Source organism: Stigmatopora nigra, chromosome 11 (assembly GCF_051989575.1).
Source record: "Stigmatopora nigra isolate UIUO_SnigA chromosome 11, RoL_Snig_1.1, whole genome shotgun sequence".
NCBI classification, from domain to species: domain Eukaryota; kingdom Metazoa; phylum Chordata; class Actinopteri; order Syngnathiformes; family Syngnathidae; genus Stigmatopora; species Stigmatopora nigra.
In genome coordinates, this window is record NC_135518.1 from 2697167 (window position 1) to 2715878 (window position 18712).

At 48.3% G+C, this 18712-nt stretch overlaps 1 protein-coding gene across 2 annotated transcripts in view; it reads left to right on the plus strand.

Moving 5' to 3' along the window:
- LOC144204342 (inactive dipeptidyl peptidase 10-like) overlaps positions 1-18712 on the plus strand; it is a 56884-nt gene that overhangs the window by 3307 nt on the left and 34865 nt on the right. Inside the window, exons 1-3 of one of the 2 annotated variants that reach the window (XM_077728276.1) lie at positions 9213-9236; positions 9338-9434; positions 15307-15418. In XM_077728276.1, coding sequence (XP_077584402.1) covers positions 9375-9434; positions 15307-15418 — 172 coding nt within the window. In that variant the 5' untranslated portion in view covers positions 9213-9236; positions 9338-9374. Of the gene's footprint in view, positions 1-9212; positions 9237-9337; positions 9435-15306; positions 15419-18712 lie in introns of those variants that run through there. The other variant, XM_077728277.1, reaches the window with a different exon arrangement.

An 18712-nucleotide genomic window follows, 5' to 3' on the forward strand; every position in this document is an offset into this window, starting at 1 on the left:
CAGCAGAGGCTACATTTCCTGAGAGTACTAAATGAGAAAACAACTAAACACCAACCTTCAAAGGGTGATCAACACAGCCCAAAAGATCATCAACTGCCCACTACCTCCCCTGGAATGAAAATAGCATCATAAAAGACCATACACATCCCGGCTTCCACCTCTTCAATCTGTTGTGCTGTGGCAGGCCCATAACAGCTGAAGAATTTGACATATTTTACTCATTCTTTTTAGTATAGCTGTTTCATTTTGATATCACATTTTACTCATTCTTTTTGTGGCGGTCTTGTTTTAGTATCGCCACTGAAGGGTTCAGCTCTTGTTCCCAACTCAATTACAATATGAACAGAAGGATGGGTCCGAGACTCCTCGACTATAATGTTAACAAAAGGCTCTTCCTGAGATTCTTGTTTCAAGGTGGGATTCACACTGATAAGAGACCAGATGGAGGACTTCAAAGGGCAGAGGAACAAAGAGCAGGGCAGAGGGTCGGGACTTTATAGGACCAGCGGAGACAGAGGTCTGGATGATGTGGATTCAAGGCTGGAAGATGTGGAGCCCAGAGAAACCCCCCCTCACAGCAGCCCTGGACCAGCCCACATCTCATTATTAATCAGCGAATGAATATGCATTTTTGTTGGACTATAACTGGGCAAACGCGGGTTTGGACAATGTCTTTTCCATCCTCCGCTTTGGGACATCAACACTCAGCGGGCTTATTCTATGGGAGGGAGACCCGGAGCTCTGTATGAATCAATATGAATGGAATAAACCATCTGTGGATAAACTCGCTCAACCCTGGTTAGTCTCCTCCGATGCTGAACACGCTCCATTGTTAGACTGGAGACTACAGAGTTAAGGAATTGGAGTCAGGTGAAATAGTTTAGTCTAACACAGCCAAAACAAAGAACAAGGACATTTTCTTCCCAAGAGCCATCACCATACTCAACTCAAGTTCTGCACCTAGGAGGACTTAATCAAGATTATTTGCTTGAATTGCACTTGCACTAAAACTCCACCGGCTGCTAACTACTGTAGTTACTGTGAAATGTATTCTCTTTATAACTAAGCCAACCTGCGATGCTTCTTTTGTAACCAAAAGGAATTTTTGCACTGCACAGCCTACATTTATGTCAGTGCCTACTTTTGTTTCACCGCCTACTTTTGTGTCATCGCCTATTTTTCTGTCACGTGATCTCGTCTCAATAAAACCTGTTGATGCGGAGCAGGGATTTGGAGATCACCACGGAGACCGTAGGAGATGGACCAAGCTTTCTGTCTGTCTCTCTCCATGCTTCCCTTCTGCAGAAGCATTAAAATCTCACTCCATCTGTCTTGGTGTGCTTACTTGTGTTCGACTTTATTGAATGTTCAGCGCGGACCTGACATTTTCTGGTGCCGAAACCTGGGATTCAAGATACGTGGCGCCGGGACGAGAAGCTGACGTCAGCCATCCTACTTGAGGGAATGGGCCAATAAGAATTAGTTCCCGTCGCCTCAAGGTCCAATGACAAATCCCATCGGACAAAGTGGGCACCTGAGACGGGAAGGCACTGGTTAAAATTCTAAAATTATTTCGTAAAAACCAATCTAGAAGTCTCGGTCGTAGAAATACGTAAAGGTATAAAGATAAAAATTAAAGGTGGATTGTGGCTGTGTGTTGGTCTATCTCGGAGAAAGGCTATCCCTTTCCGGACAATCCGGGTTGGCTGTGAGTCGGTCATCCTGAGGAGTAGGAATGCGCCCCTCCTCTTGGGACTTTGAAGATTGTGTTAAAATAAAGTAAATGTGTAGAATACAGTGCCAAGAGTGAGTAAAAAGACCTCAATGTCAGAAATTAAGAATGTAGAAAGAAAAATAGAATAAAAAACTGATAGCACACTTGGTGACGCACTTATAAAACTTGACAATTGCCGTGCAAAATAAGAAAATAAATGACTACAAAGGCTACTTAGGCGGATGAATAAGATAATAAAATAAGTATTAAAGAGATAATAAATTAGCTGTTACGATCGCGCCGCGTATTGCGACACGATCGGTGGAGAAGTAGAACCCAGATGCAGAGTCGCCGAAGTACATGGAAAGGTGAGGCAGATCTGTAGCTCTTGTAGGTTGATTTAATAAACGGGGTAACATAACATAAATAACTTGGCTTGACCACTCATTACAAACGAAAAGAACATGCGGCGTGGCGTCAATGGAAACAGCAATGACTACGAGGATAAACAGGAAACAAAACCAGAACGATCCGACGGCGTCCACAGAAAATCATAATGCTTAAATACCAAAAATAATCTAATCACGTAATTAGTGACAGCTGATAATTATCGTGACGTCATGCCAGGAAAGGCAATCCAGCCACTCCTGACAGTACATCCCCTCTAAGGGACGGATTCTAGACGTCCCAAGGTCAATTACAACATGAGAAACGGGAACAAGCAGGGAGGGTGGGTGGGAGATCTAGAATTGTCCGGTGGTCTTCCACACCAACCCAAGAACAGACGGAGAGGTCGCTCCGGCGGGCGTCCGCGCCAGCCTGAAACAAGACGAGGCAGTAGTCGGTCCGGCGGGCGTCCGTGCCAGCCAGAAACGAGACGAGTCAGTGGCAGGTCTGGCGGGCGTGCGTGCCGGTCAGAAACAAGACGGGGCAGAGGCAAGTCTGGCGGGCGTCCGTGTCGGCCAGAAACAAGACGAGGCTGTGGTCGATCCGGGGGGCGTCCGCGCCGGCCAGAAACGAGACGAGTCAGTGGCAGGTCTGGCGGGCGTCCGCGCCGGCCAGAAACGAGACGAGGCTGAGGTCGATCCGGCGGGCGTCCGCGCCGGCCAGAAACGAGACGAGGCTGTGGTCGATCCGGCGGGCGTCCGCGCCGGCCAGAAACGAGACGAGGCAGTGGTCGGTCCGGCGGGCGTCCGCGCCGGCCAGAAACGAGACGAGGCAGCCGTCGGTCCGGCGGGCGTCCGCGCCGGCCAGAAACGAGACGAGGCAGTGGTCGGTCCGGCGGGCGTCCGCGCCGGCCAGAAACGAGACGAGGCAGTGGTCGGTCCGGCGGGCGTCCGCGCCGGCCAGAAACGAGACGAGGCAGTGGTCGGTCCGGCGGGCGTCCGCGCCGGCCAGAAACGAGACGAGGATGTGGTTGACCCGGCGGGCGTCCGCGCCGGTCAAGAACGTGACGAGGCTGTGGTCGATCCGGCGGGCGTCCGCGCAGGCCGGATACGAGACGAGGCAAGGGCAGGTCTGGCAGGCCTCCGTGCCAGCCAGAAACGAGACGAGGCAGTGATCGGTCCGGCAGGCATCCCAGCTGGTCCCTTAAGTCTTTGCCAAACTGCCTGCCTTCAGGAGATATTAGAAGTTTAGTACGGTCGGGCACCTTACCCTGTTTGCTCGGGGGGTGGACAACCCTCTTCTCCCAGGAAACCGGAGCATTGCTTCTCTGGACGTCGCCGGCCCCGTCCTCCAGGGGCACTGGCGAATTGCCACTCTCGACGTCGCCGGCTTCTTCATCCATGGACTCTGGCGAATTACCACTCTTGACGTCGCCAGCCCCTTCATCCAGGGACTCCGGCGAATTACCACTCTTGACGTCGCCAGCCCCTTCTTCCAGGGACTCCGGCGAATTACCACTCTTGACGTCGCCAGTCCCTTCTTCCAGGGACTCCGGCGAATTACCACTCTTGACGTCGCCAGTCCCTTCTTCCAGGGACTCCGGCGAATTACCACTCTTGACGTCGCCAGCCCCTTCTTCCAGGGACTCCGGCGAATTTCCACTCTTGACGTCGCCAGCCCCTTCTTCCAGGGACTCCGGCGAATTACCACTCTTGACGTCGCCAGCCCCTTCTTCCAGGGACTCCGGCGCATTGCCACTCTCGACGTCACCGGCTTCCTCCTCCAGGGGCACCAGCGAATTACCACTCTTGACGTCACCGGCCCCATCCTCCAGGGGCAACGGCAAATTGGCACTCTCGACGTCGCCAGCCCCTTCTTCCAGGGACTCCGGCGAATTGCCTCTCTCGATGTCGCCAGCCCCTTCATCCAGGGACTCCGGCGAATTGCCACTCTCGACGTCACCGGCTTCTTCCTCCAGGGGCACCGGCCAATTGGCACTCTCGACGTCGCCAGCCCCTTCTTCCAGGAACTCCGGCGAAATACCACTCTCGACGTCGCCGGCCCCATCCTCTGCGAGCGCCGGAGCATCGTCGCCACTTCTGGGCGGGCAGGCGCTGGACGGGCAGGCGCTTGGGAGAGCGGTGCTTGGGAGAGCGGTGCTTGGGAGAGTGGTGCTTGGGAGAGCGGTGCTTGGGAGAGCGGTGCTTGGGAGAGCGGTGCTTGGGAGAGCGGTGCTTGGGAGAGCGGTGCTTGGGAGAGCGGTGCTTGGGAGAGCGGTGCTTGGGAGAGCGGTGCTTGGGAGAGCGGTGCTTGGGAGAGCGGTGCTTGGGAGAGCGGTGCTTGGGAGAGCGGTGCTTGGGAGAGCGGTGCTTGGGAGAGCGGTGCTTGGGAGAGCGGTGCTTGGGAGAGCGGTGCTTGGGAGAGCGGTGCTTGGGAGAGCGGTGCTTGGGAGAGCGGTGCTTGGGAGAGCGGTGCTTGGGAGAGCGGTGCTTGGGAGAGCGGTGCTTGGGAGAGCGGTGCTTGGGAGAGCGGTGCTTGGGAGAGCGGTGCTTGGGAGAGCGGTGCTTGGGAGAGCGGTGCTTGGGAGAGCGGTGCTTGGGAGAGCGGTGCTTGGGAGAGCGGTGCTTGGGAGAGCGGTGCTTGGGAGAGCGGTGCTTGGGAGAGCGGTGCTTGGGAGAGCGGTGCTTGGGAGAGCGGTGCTTGGGAGAGCGGTGCTTGGGAGAGCGGTGCTTGGGAGAGCGGTGCTTGGGAGAGCGGTGCTTGGGAGAGCGGTGCTTGGGAGAGCGGTGCTTGGGAGAGCGGTGCTTGGGAGAGCGGTGCTTGGGAGAGCGGTGCTTGGGAGAGCGGTGCTTGGGAGAGCGGTGCTTGGGAGAGCGGTGCTTGGGAGAGCGGTGCTTGGGAGAGCGGTGCTTGGGAGAGCGGTGCTTGGGAGAGCGGTGCTTGGGAGAGCGGTGCTTGGGAGAGCGGTGCTTGGGAGAGCGGTGCTTGGGAGAGCGGTGCTTGGGAGAGCGGTGCTTGGGAGAGCGGTGCTTGGTAGAGCGGTGCTTGGGAGAGCGGTGCTTGGGAGAGCGGTGCTTGGGAGAGCGGTGTTTGGGAGAGCGGTGCTAGAATGGCCGTCCGTCACCAGAAACCTGATCCGTGGCTTCGGTACGGGTGCGACCGGCGACCCCAAAGTAAACGGGAGTAATTTGCGTGGCCTTGGCACAGGGGCTTGGGGCACTTGAAACGGCGTGGTGGGCCGAGTAACTTCGGCCACTTGGACAGGCGTGGTGGGCCGAGTAACTTTGGCCACTTGGACAGGCGTGGTGGGCCGAGTAACTTCGGCCACTTGGACAGGCGTGGTGGGCCGAGTAACTTCGGCCACTTGGACAGGCGTGGTCGGCCGAGTAACTTCGGCCACTTGGACAGGCGTGGTCGGCCGAGTAACTTCGGCCACTTGGACAGGCGTGGTCGGCCGATTGACTTCGGCCACTTGGACAGGCGTGGTCGGCCGATTGACTTCGGCCACTAGGACAGGCGTGGTCGGCCGAGTGACTTCGGCCACTTGGAAAGACGTGGTCGGCCGAGTGACTTCGGCCACTAGGACAGACGTGGTCGGCCGAGTGACTTCGGCCACTTGGAAAGACGTGGTCGGCCGAGTGACTTCGGGCACTTGGAAGGGCGTGGTCGGCCGAGTGACTTCGGGCACTTGGAAGGGCGTGGTCGGCCGAGTGACTTCGGGCACTTGGAAGGGCGTGGTCGGCCGAGTGACTTCGGGCACTTGGAAGGGCGTGGTCGGCCGAGTGACTTCGGGCACTTGGAAGGGCGTGGTCGGCCGAGTGACTTCGGGCACTTGGAAGGGCGTGGTCGGCCGAGTGACTTCGGGCACTTGGAAGGGCGTGGTCGGCCGAGTGACTTCGGGCACTTGGAAGGGCGTGGTCGGCCGAGTGACTTCGGGCACTTGGAAGGGCGTGGTCGGCCGAGTGACTTCGGGCACTTGGAAGGGCGTGGTCGGCCGAGTGACTTCGGGCACTTGGAAGGGCGTGGTCGGCCGAGTGACTTCGGGCACTTGGAAGGGCGTGGTCGGCCGAGTGACTTCGGGCACTTGGAAGGGCGTGGTGGTGGTCGGAAAAGGAGCTTGGAGGGACGTGGTCGGAAAAGGAGCTTGGAGGGACGTGGTCGGAAAAGGAGCTTGGAGGGACGTGGTCGGAAAAGGAGCTTGGAGGGACGTGGTCGGAAAAGGAGCTTGGAGGGACGTGGTCGGAAAAGGAGCTTGGACGGACGTGGTCGGAAAAGGAGCTTGGACGGACGTGGTCGGAAAAGGAGCTTGGACGGACGTGGTCGGAAAAGGAGCTTGGAAGGACGTGGTCGGGCGCGTAACTTGGACAGTGGTTAGTGTGTCCAGGCATTGCTTTCGCTTCGCTCTACGGCGTGGCGCTCGGCGCCTCCTCTGGGAGGATTGCACAGCACCCCCGCCATCACGTCGTGCCCCATAATTGGTGGTTAGCCCACTCTGTAATTGCTGGTCGGGGTATTTGTAATAGGAATTATCGGGGGAACAATCGGGATAATCCTCCTCCAGTGGAAGGTCTCGGGGTCCGAATTGGTCAAAGAATTCATCATCGGATTCCGAAACGCCAGCGAAAAAATCAATTTCCTCAACGATGTCCTCCTCACCAGAATCTTCAGGCTCCCTCCATGGTGAATCAATTCCTCTGGGCATAGGCATAAGATAACTTGGGCGGTCTCTGGTGGTTGTACGCACCTGGGCATCATGATTAAACGGTAAGGGCTTCCCAGGGCGACGTGCATAGCAGTGGTGGGGCGTATGAGTACGCTGCGGATCTAACTCTACCAGCTGAGACTCATCTCTAGCAATAATGTGTCTGAGAGCCCCGCACCACGGTCTGTTCATTACAAAACTCCTAAACGATTCTGAGGGGTTTCTTATACACTCCAAGCAGTCCGGTGTCTTCGAGGTAGATGGTCGGCGTCGCCGAGTGCGTCGCCGCGAGCGTGGGTGGCGCTCCGCTGGGTCCATGATGGTCGGATCGTGCTGTTACGATCGCGCCGCGTATTGCGACACGATCGGTGGAGAAGTAGAACCCAGATGCAGAGTCGCCGAAGTACATGGAAAGGTGAGGCAGATCTGTAGCTCTTGTAGGTTGATTTAATAAACGGGGTAACATAACATAAATAACTTGGCTTGACCACTCATTACAAACGAAAAGAACATGCGGCGTGGCGTCAATGGAAACAGCAATGACTACGAGGATAAACAGGAAACGAAACCAGAACGATCCGACGGCGTCCACAGAAAATCATAATGCTTAAATACCAAAAATAATCTAATCACGTAATTAGTGACAGCTGATAATTATCGTGACGTCATGCCAGGAAAGGCAATCCAGCCAATCCTGACATTAGCATGGGATGTGCCTGGAAACAGGTGAGTAAAATAGAATAAGAGAGACAGCGTAAAATACGACTGAGAGATAAGACGTTCGTAACAAGGAAAGTGACGAGAAAGAAAAAGAATGTGAAGTAATAGTGTTTAAAATGGGGTTGAGAATATAGTCCCTTTGATGAATATTAGGACAACGCACTTGTAACAACAACAAAAAATAACTTGGATTAATATATACAGACACACTCAAAAATAAGTTTAATGTAACTTTACACAAAACTGAATTCTAATTTTGTTTTATTTTTTTACCTTCAGGTTAGCTGTTTGCCACGCCTCCACCCTCACGTTCGCTATCGGTGGGCTGTTTGCTGTTGTATTCCCTTCAAAATATTCCAAAAAAATGCACACAAATGTCCTCACAATTGAATAACTCACGACCACTTGCCAACGAGAAGTAGTCTTGAATGAGTGATCGCTGCACTTACGGGAGCTAACAGGCTAAGGGGAAGGGGGTGGGGGGTGAAACACTGAAAAAATGCAACAGCTCAGTCTAGCCACGTATAAATTGTGGGTAATGAAGTTTTATTATGAGAAAGGGTGCCATTGGGCCAATTTTAGTCACAAATATTGGTTGTGCGTTATACAATAATATAAATCTGGTACTTATGCCTGCCATTGCTCGCTTAGCGTGCTGCCATCTTCCCTAGGAAGACAAACTCCGGACACATTTCCTGATTGTACTGCTCACATGACTTCCTGTTTGAATTTGTCTACGTGCTGGCAACACCCTGGAATTCAACAATCGATTATTACAGTATGTCAGAAATACCATGTGCGATGATTCTTCTTAAGATTTTCCCTTCAAAGTAACACATTTGTTCTCCCTATTAAAACCATGAATATGGAGGTGGAAATTGTAAATCAGAGGGCATCTTACACGAGAGAAATTGTCTAATTGGTCGATTTTAAGGAAATTTTAAGGGTATGACTCATACGTAGAGGCGGCTAATATGCGATAAAATACAATATATGATGATAAATATACCTGTCTAGGAGGCTGTTGATCGTGAACAGATCAAAACACTGACAGAATCCACGGATGGCAGAATTTTGCACAGGAAGGTGGCTTGCGTGTTTAGCGCGTTGGCCTCACAGCTCTTCCTCCTCCTCTGGCTTGAAGTCAGCACCTCCCCAAAGTATTCAGTTTTGATATTAATGTTTCTTTTAGGTTCATTAATAATATGGTTCTTATTTAATAATAAAAATAATTCTCAAAAATGGAACCTGACCTAATAATTCTGCACTACCTGTAAAAAAAGACACTCGTATGCATGCAAATCAACCCTAGAAATTTAAACAATAATAGGTAACACGGATGATGGAGTAGAATCATTTGAAACGATCTTTAACCATCTGCTTTATCTTGTTATGCAATGGATAGTTTGTTAAGCTCTTGGTTCTTTTCTACTTAATCCCAAACAAATGTTCTTCCATGTATGTTTGGCAATGCAAAAACTAAAGAAAGAAAGCACATTATTTGCTCATATTCCATTGTTTTATCTTTGTTAATATTGTGTAACTGTCTCATTATGAATGAACAGATTTTAGACATGTACCCCCATTGCAGACCCCAATGTATATTACATCCAAATAACGATCCCACTCGCCCCCCTCCACACGCACGCACATTTACACAAAGCATTACTGGCTCTGAAAACACACGTGACACAGAGAGAGCACAGGGCTGAAGTGAGTGATTTCAATCCACATCTTTAATTTGTCACTATCATTCCCTATGTTTTGGTTCTGATCCTGTAACATCAATAAACATTCATCCATCCATTGGCAAGTGCGTTTCAGAAAAGAAGTCTGTCAACAGCGCTTAAAATGAACCAAAGCGCAGGAGCCGCTCAACATAGTCGGAGATACTCCAGTGATGACAACATAGTAAGTACTAATTTCCTCGCTTCTTTTTCATTTCTTCCATTTCACCACATTTGATATATCTTGACATCTCCAAAATGAGTTCCATAAGGTGCTACCATCAAAATCCTTTCATTTGCCCACTGTTGCCACTCAAACAGTCAACACTATAATCCACGAGAATATTTGACTCTACAATAGAAAAAAATGGGAACTTGATTGCAAGATTTCCTTTCAATAAGGAAAAAGTCACCAGATGGTGTAGGGCAGTGGTCCCCAACCGCCGGTGAGTGGACATGTAACGGTCCACCAGCTGTCTAGTGCCGGTCCATCAGAGTAAAAAATACTAACGTTTTCAATCTCGCCCTCCTAAATGAAATGAGAAAAGTTGTTATAATAATAATAAAAATAAATAATTGCTATTTGCTTGGGAATTGTTTTGTTCTTAATGTCGTGGGTGTCGTTCGTGGATCAACCCTAACCCCACACAATTTTGTCGTCATTTGTTGCCCTCCCCATTAGCTGGTCCGCGAGAAAAAAGAAAGAGCTTTACCGGTCCGCGAGAAAAAAGAAAGAGCTTTACCGGTCCGCGGTGAGAGAAAGGTTGGGAACCGCTGGTGTAGGGTTCACTTGCCTTACTTCTGTGCGGTCAGGTTCTGACTCGATTCCCGCTGGTAGCATTATGATTATGATAGTGAATGGTCATTTGTCTCTCTGTGTACCCAACGGCTGACTGGCGACCAGTCTAGGGTGAGTCTGCCTTTCGCCCAATGTCATCTAGGATAGGCTCCAGCAAACCCTGGAAGCCTTAGGAGAATTTGCGGTACAGAAGATGAATTGAATTGAATGCTTTTATTGTCATACAATATTGTTATACAAATATAACGAGATTTAAAACGTTCACCACATGTTAGGGAAGACATCGGGGTAAATAATCCAGCGTTATCTTGATAGTGAGAATCAATCCTGGCTCATCCTTGCCACGGATCATTCTGAATGGCCAACTTCATCTCCTGCCAATTTAAGACATCGAATCAAAACAATTACAAGGTTATCTATTCAATCCAATTGCATAAGCGTTGACCTTAAGGTCAAAAAACAACTGCAACAACAATTGCATATACATTGGGTATTCAAAACAACAATTAAGGTCGGAACTCAAAAACGACTGCATTAGAATTTAGACAAACAAGCCTCCATTTGGCAAAACAATTCCTTATTAGGTAAACCGAGCAACACTATTTTAAAACAATTTGCGAGTATTCTCGGAGGTTGATCCGATAGTCATCCACTGAAATCAAAAACAATTTTAGAGTCCTTCACAGATCTTCATTGCGAACTTGGATCTGGGTAAATGGTCGAGGTGTATCAACAGTGCTCGGAGCCAGCTGCCGTGGAGAGTGACCTTGAGCATGTTAAAGTCTTCGTTGCATGCACATATTAAAATATACATATAATGATTAATATATCACTTCTACATTTAATGAGTAATATTCCATAAAAAATGTATAAGGCGCACATACATAATAGCATCTAGAATAACCCCAACATGCACAAATAACAACAAACAGATACTTAAATATTCAATAAATAAGAAATCAATAAATAAGTAGTATAAGTTAGGTAAACAGAGCAGAGCAGGCTCTGAACTCTGACTTTAATTCCATCTGAAGTCCAGGATAAGTTCCATGGTTTTAGAGATGTTCAGCACCACTCGCTGAGTCTATGGACGCAACAACAAACAAGCAAACATAGAAAATCAATATGTAGTAAGAATAAATAAATTATCAACAAATAAGAAAGAAATAAACAAGTAGTCCAAGTGAGGTCAGCAGAGTTCATTCCGTCTGAAGCCCTGGATGAGTTCCATGGTTTTGGAGACGCTCAGCGGAAAGTCACACCACTTTCTGAGTCTATGAACAACAAAAAAGCAAACACATAGAAAATCAATATATTGTTATAATATATAACATATAATATATACTGTTGCAACCAGCTCTCAAAATTATATTCATGAGAGTTTAATATCTAAGTACTGTTGAAACCAGCTCTGAAAATTATATTCATGAGTTTAATATCTAAATAGCTAATATCAAAATATCAATAACAGCACTCATTTAACACACTGGCTGCTGCCATTGACTGTCACTAAGTACTGGTTTCAAACGTCCGGTGACCAAAAGACCGGCGACCAAACGTCCGGGCGACCAAACATCCGGCAACCAATCGTCCGTTGACCAAACGTCTGGCGACCAAACGTCCGAGTACCATGTTTATCACTCTCTGCAGTCTTTTTCAGTTGGCTTCTGTGCAGCTTGAGTGCCACACTGATACAGCTTACGTCCGAGTACCGTGTTGATCACTCTCTGCAGTCATTTCCGGTTGGCTTCTGTGCAGCTTGAGTGTGCCACACTGATACAGCTTACGTCAGCATGCTCCCAATCGGAGACTTTTAGAAGGTCACGAGCAAGTTAGTGTTCAGTTGCTTCCTCCTAGGTAATCTCAGGAAATGTAGCCTCTGCTGCACCTTCTTGATGAATGCTGTGGTGTTTGCCACCCAAGTGAAATCAGCAGAAATGTGGATTCCTTGGAATTTGAAAGTCTTTACTTGCTCCACACATTTGTTGTTAATATACAGGGGAGACAGAGCAGCCAGAATGAGTTCTCTGATTTTGGAGACGTTTGGCGCCAAGTTGTTGATAGCGAACCACTTGGTGAGTCTGAGGACCTCATCTCAGTGGGCCATCTCATTCATCCCCAAATTTCACAATGATTTTCTCAGGGTGCGTGGGTTTCCAGTCGTGTGTGTAGAGCGAGTAGAGTAATGGACTCAGCACAGAGCCTTGGGGCGAGCTGGTGCTGAGCGTGACCGGACGTTTGGTCGCCGATCTTTTGGTTGCCTTTGGGGTTAGGGCCGCAAGTCGCATCCGTGCCGAAGCCACGAACCAGGCTTCCGGTGCCGGCCTGCCTGCCTAGTTCCTGCATGCCTAGTTCATGTCTGCCTAGTTCCTGTCTGCCTAGTTCCTGCATGCCTTGTTCATGTCTGCCTAGTTCCTCTCCGCCTAGTTCCTGTCCGCCTAGTTCCTGTCCGCCTAGTTCCTGTCCGCCTATTTCCTGTCCGCCTAGTTCCTGTCCGCCTAGTTCCTGTCCGCTTAGTTCCTGTCTGCCTAGTTCCTGTTCGCCTAGTTCCTGTCTGCCTAGTTCCTGTCTGCCTAGCTCCTGCCCGCCAAGCTCCTGCCAACCAAGCTCCTGCCAACCAAGCTCCTGCCAACCAAGCTCCTGCCAACCAAGCTCCTGCCAACCAAGCTCCTGCCAACCAAGCTCCTGCCAACCGAGCTCCTGCCTGCCAAGCTCCTGCCCGCCAAGCTCCTGCCCGGCCAGCTCCAGCCTGCCCTCCTCTTGCCCGCCCAGCTCCTGCCCGCCCAGCTCTTGCCTGCCTGGAAGCGCCGGCAATTGGACGAGGGAGTTGGCACCCTCCGAGCAGCCAGGATAAGGTGCCCGACGACCGTAATAAGATTTTGGTGTCTGGTAAGGGCAGGGGACTTGGCCAGCACTTAAAGGACCAGCGGAGACGCCCGCCGGACCAACCTCTCCCTCGTCTTTTCACGGGCTGGCGCGGACGCCCGCCAGACCGACCTCTCCCTTGTCTTTTCACGGGCTGGCGCAGAGGCCCCTCGGACGACGTTAACGGTTCCCACCCGCCACGATGACCCGGGACGACTGTAACATCACCGGGCTGTACAATACAAAACATTTATTTTATTAAACTGACCTAATTGAATGAAACTTTTGTTGTATGGCGAAATATTGGATTTCCAAATCCATTATCTCACATGTAATCAATGTCTAATCAATTAAAATGCACTAGAACGACTACTTCTCATTAGGTAGGTCTGCATGCTTTAATCTTCTACTTTGTTCCATTGACATCCTTGAATAAAAATACTTCTTTAAAACATTACCACTGCATAATGCTTTTTTTGCTTTCAACTTTCAAGTATTGGTGCAGAGAACTGAAAATACGTAAAGTATAAATAGGAATGTTGATCTGTGTACTCAAGATAAATGAATATATTTCAGCTTTTTCTCTTAACATGACATTCTGATATTTATTTTGGGTGTCTCTTGGGTGTGGGCACTCATTGCTTTTTTTAACTTATTTTTTATTTTTAACTCAAACTAAAAATAGGGAGGGAAAAGATGCATCTAACTGAACAATTTAATGAATCAGGTTGTGTAAAGTTACCGAAGAATTGCTCATGTCAACCCCGAATGGACGTTCCTATGGGGAGTTTGCATGTTCTCCCTGAGTTTACGTTGGTTTTCTCCGGGTACTCCGGTTTCCCCCCACATCCCCAAAACATGCATGTACTTGCTTTAAATGACCAAGGTAGCCAGATGAGGGGTACATATTTTCAGATGCACCTTACAATGTCCAAGGATATAAAATGCATATAGTTATATTCGTTTTAGTGTTTTTAATGGGTTTCGGGGAGGTGTGGGTAATTAATTCCACAAATGACCGCAGCAGGTGCAGGTTTTCGTTACAACCCTTAAGAGGAAACCTTTTTCACCAATCTGTTATGTTAGATATACAATCAGTGGATTGCAGTCAGGTGCTTCTTGTTTCAGCAGAAATCTAATTGGTTAAACTGTCTGTGTTGAATCAGTTGGAGCAAAAACCTGCACCTGCAGTCGTCCCCGAGGACCGGATTGCTCACCAGATTAGACGGTACCCATCCGTTTACCTCTCAACGGTTTCACGCTCTGTTGAACTCTCTTCAAAGTTATTTTCAACTCGCTCTCTTAGATATTAAACTCTCTCTTAGATATTAAACTCTCTCTCTTAGATATTAAACTCCCTCTCTTAGATATTAAACTCTCTCTCGTGAATATAATTTTGAGAGCTGGTTTCAATAGTAAAGTCTCTGTCATCTTTGACCGGCGACCAAAAGACCGGCGACCAAACGTCTGATCACGGTTCTTCATGGGCCTGCATGGGTTTTCTCTGGATACTCCAGTTTCCTCCCACATCGCAAAGACATGCATGGTAGGCTGATTGGACACTCTAACTATCCCCTAGGTTTGAATGTGAGCGTGGACTGTTGTTTGTGCCCTGCCATTGGCTGGCCACCAATTCGGGGTGTTTCCCGCTTCTAGCCGGAAGTCAGCTAGGATAGTCTCCACCACCCCCCACGACCCTAGTGAGGATAAAGCGGTTCAGAAAATGAGATGAAATTAGCATTTTCTGTCAAATTTTTCGATAGATTTTAGTCTAGAATATAATTTTAAAGTCTCTATATTTCACGCCACGTGAAAGTCAGTTGGGCTAGGCTTCAACACCCCCGCACATTTTTGTAATTCAGAAAAAATGAATGAATGAATTTACAGATTTACAGATGTCTAATGTTAAATGTATGACTTGTACTTTTAAAGAAAGAATGTTGCATCTTGTGGAGGAATTGGGCAGCCCGGGTGGAGCTAGTGGTTAGTTTGTTGGCCTCATAGCGCTGGGGTCCTGGGTTAAAATCCTGTTCGGTCCACCTGTGTGGAGCTTGCATATTCTTTCCTCTGGTTACTCCAGTTTTCTCCCACATTCCAAAAACATGCATGGCAGGCTGATTGGACACTCTAAATTCCCCCTAGATATGGGTGTGAGTGTGCTTGGTTGTCCGTCTCCTTGTGCCCTGCAATCGGCTAGCCGATTTAGGGTGCCCCTGCCTCTAGCCCTGAAACAGCTGGGATTATCTCCTGCACCCCTGGCGGTGAGGATAAAGCAGTTTAGAAAATGAGATGTGGAAGAATCAATCACTTTCATTTATTACAGTAAACAAAAAATAATAATATGCTTGCCAAGTGAAAAAAGTGTTTATTTCACAAGATTCATCTTTTGTAGGCCACCGCTCCTATTGTACCCGATAGGAACTGGAAGGGCATCTGTATCTCCGTCTTTGTCATTCTGGTGGTGTTTTCACTCATTGGAATGTCAATACACCTGCTGTCAAAAGGTAAGAGTCCTTTACCTTCATTCATCTTTCGAACTGCATATCCTCATGAGGGTCATTGGAATGATGGAGCCTTTCCCAGCTTTCTCTGAGCATGAATAGGTGCAAACCCAAGCCTACACTGTACTGTACATAAGATACTTTTCATTGATTTTCACTGTTAAAAGTCAATACATTTTCCATCCGTGGTTAATATGTCACGGTTTTGAGATCAGGTTTGGTCTATTGGTTAGTCTAATGATCAACACATTCCTCAGAGTTTGAGTGAATTTTCAGGATTGAAGCAGATCAGGGTGTTTATGATTTTTTTTTAGTTCATAGAAAAAGAACTGATTGAATGAAAGACAAAGCCAGTGAAAATTTCAATTTCTTCCGGCCTGTAGGATAGTTTAAAAAATTCTATTATTAACCCACCACCATTTAAAAAGATTAATATAATTTAGACTGCAACTTCCATTATAAACCCTGACTGCTGTCACCCTGGTCACAATCAGTAATCTCTCAATTGTTAGCTGACCATGTGAATTTAGTCACAATAGCGATCAGTACGTCTGCCTCACAGTCCTGAGGTCAAAGGTTTGATCTCAGTCTCCAATCTTCCTGTGTGTTTTTTCTTCGTGTCTCTCTGTGTTTTTTCCGAGTACTGCATTATCCTCCCACATTTGAAAGTATGCCAGATTGATTAAACACTTCAAATTGTCTCTTGGTGTGACTGTGCGTGTTAATGGTTGTTTGGAACCTTGTGCTTTTGTGAAATTGGGTTGCAACTCATTCAGGGTGTACCCCGCCCACATGGCTGTGGTTTACCTGGGAAAGTCACCTTACCCTTGCGACCCTCGTGACAATAAGTGGTCTAGAAGATGAATAAAGGATATCTGTTAGATTCTTCTGGATCATTATTTTGGGTTTATAATTATTCTTAGCTGTATTTCCTTCTGTGTGGCTGGTCTCTTTCACCACATTGATTTCACCTGTTGTGATCTGTCTTCTTGTGCTAATCCCTGGCTGTTGTGTCAGCCACCTGTTCCTCATTGTCTTGTTAACTAGAGATGTTATCCTCGAGCATCCCTGCTCGAATCTGATTCAAGCAAATGAAGCAGAGGGCTGTCGAAACAGTGTACAGAGCAATATATCTGTTCGCATGTGGGGGCCCGGGTGCTCGGACGTTTGGTCGCCGGTCTTTTAGTCGCCGGTCTTTTAGTTGCCAGTCTTTTGGTCCCTTTTGGTCGCCGGTCTTTCTCCCGCCGATCAAATGGTGATAGACAGTTTACTGTTGAAACCAGCTCACAAAATTATATTCATGAGAGGGTTTAATATCTAAGAGAGAGAGTTTAATATCTAAGAGAGTGAGTTTAATATCTAAGTACTGTTTAATATCAAATATTAAAGTATTGTTGAAAACAGTACATATTTAGATATTAAACTCTCTCTCATGAATATATTTTTTAGGGCTGGTTTCAACAGTACGTCGATGTTAAACAGTACTTAGATATTAAAAAATACTTAGATATTAAACAGTACTTAGATATTAAACAGTACTTAGATATTAAAAAATACTTAGATATTAAACAGTACTTAGATATTAAACTTCTCTCTTAGATATTAAACATTCATCAAACAACTCATTAATATAATTTTGAGAGCTGGTTTCAACTGTAAACTTTTTGTCACCATTTGACCGGCGACCAAAAGACCGGCGACCAAATGAGCAGGTGACCAAACGTCCGGCGACCAAAAGACCGGCGACCAAAAGACTGGCGACCAAAAGACTGGCGACCAAAAGACCGGTGACCAAAAGACTGGCGACCAAACGTCCGGGCACGGCGCATGAGAGGGTAGCGAGTCGGCCTCACAGTGAGTGTGACCATGGTTCAAATCCAAGTTGCTCCACATTTGTGGAGTTTGCATGTTCTCTCTGGGCCTGTGTGGGTTTTCTCTAGGTACTCCAGCTTCCTCCCACGTTCCAAAGACATGCCTGGTAGGCTGATTGGACACTCTAACTTGCCCATAGGTAGGAGTGCGAGCATGAATGGCTGTTTGTTCCTTGTGCCCTGTGATTGGCTGTCCACCAGTTCAGCGTGTCCCCTGCCTCTGGCCTGAAGTCAGCTGGGATAGGCTCCAGCGGTGCTCAGGCGTTTGGTCGCCGGGCGTTTGATCGCTCGGTGTTTTGGTCCTCTTTTGGTCTCCGCGTTTGGTCGCGGTCTTTTGGTCGCCGGGTTCACTCCCTCTTATGAGAGTGAGAGAGAAGGAGCGAGACAGAGAGTTTACTGTTGAAAGCGAGCAAGCAGGTAATCTCTCACTCTCAAAATTATAATCATGAGAGAAAGATGAGTTTGTAATTGCATTGACAAAGAGAATTATTATCAAAATATCGCTCGCTCCCGGCAGATCTATTGGCGTGTGTGTACATGCTATTCAGCACCGGATTCGCACGCTCCCCCCGCCCCCATATTCGCTCGTATTGGCGTGTGTATACAGTTTCTCAAACTACGGCACGCTGGCCATATACGGCCCATTAGGCTTTTTTATCTGGCCCGCCAACGTTGTCCAAATTATAGTAAAAATCAATGACCTCATTCATTTCCCTTTGCCTTGCAATTACCGCTCTTCACTCTCAATTTAAAGACTGCTTTCTTTTGTTGAATAATAATGTTCTTAATGTTGAAGGTCTATTTTAAAATACATTTTTCACCTTCAATTGCGTCGTTTTGTGTCTTTTTTTCTTGTATTTTAAACCCCAGTTTTGAAAAATTACGAATAAATTATCAATAAGATGCCATTGACGGCAGTGGACGTCCGGTCTGCCATTGAGGGCGGTGGCAGTATTTTGATAATTATTCTCTTTGTCGATACAATTACAAACTCACTCTTTCTCTCATGATGATAATTTTGAGAATGAGAGATTGCCTGGTTGCTCGCTTTCAATAGTAAACTCTGTCTCGCTCCCTCTCTCTCCCTCTCATGAAAGAGAGAGAACGAACCCGACGACCAAAAGAGCGCGACCAAAAGGCCGCGACCAAAAGGCCGCGCCCAAAAGGCCGCGACCAAAAGGCCGCGACCAAAAGGCAGCGACCCAAAGACCGCGACCAAAAGACCGGGGACCCAAAGACCGGGGACCAAACGCACGGGGACCAAACGCACGGGGACCAAACGCACGGCGACCAAACGCACGGCGACCAAACGCACGGGGACCAAACGCACGGCGACCAAACGCACGGCGACCAAACGCACGGCGACCAAACGCACGGCGACCAAACGCACGGCGACCAAACGCACGGCGACCAAACGCACGGCGAC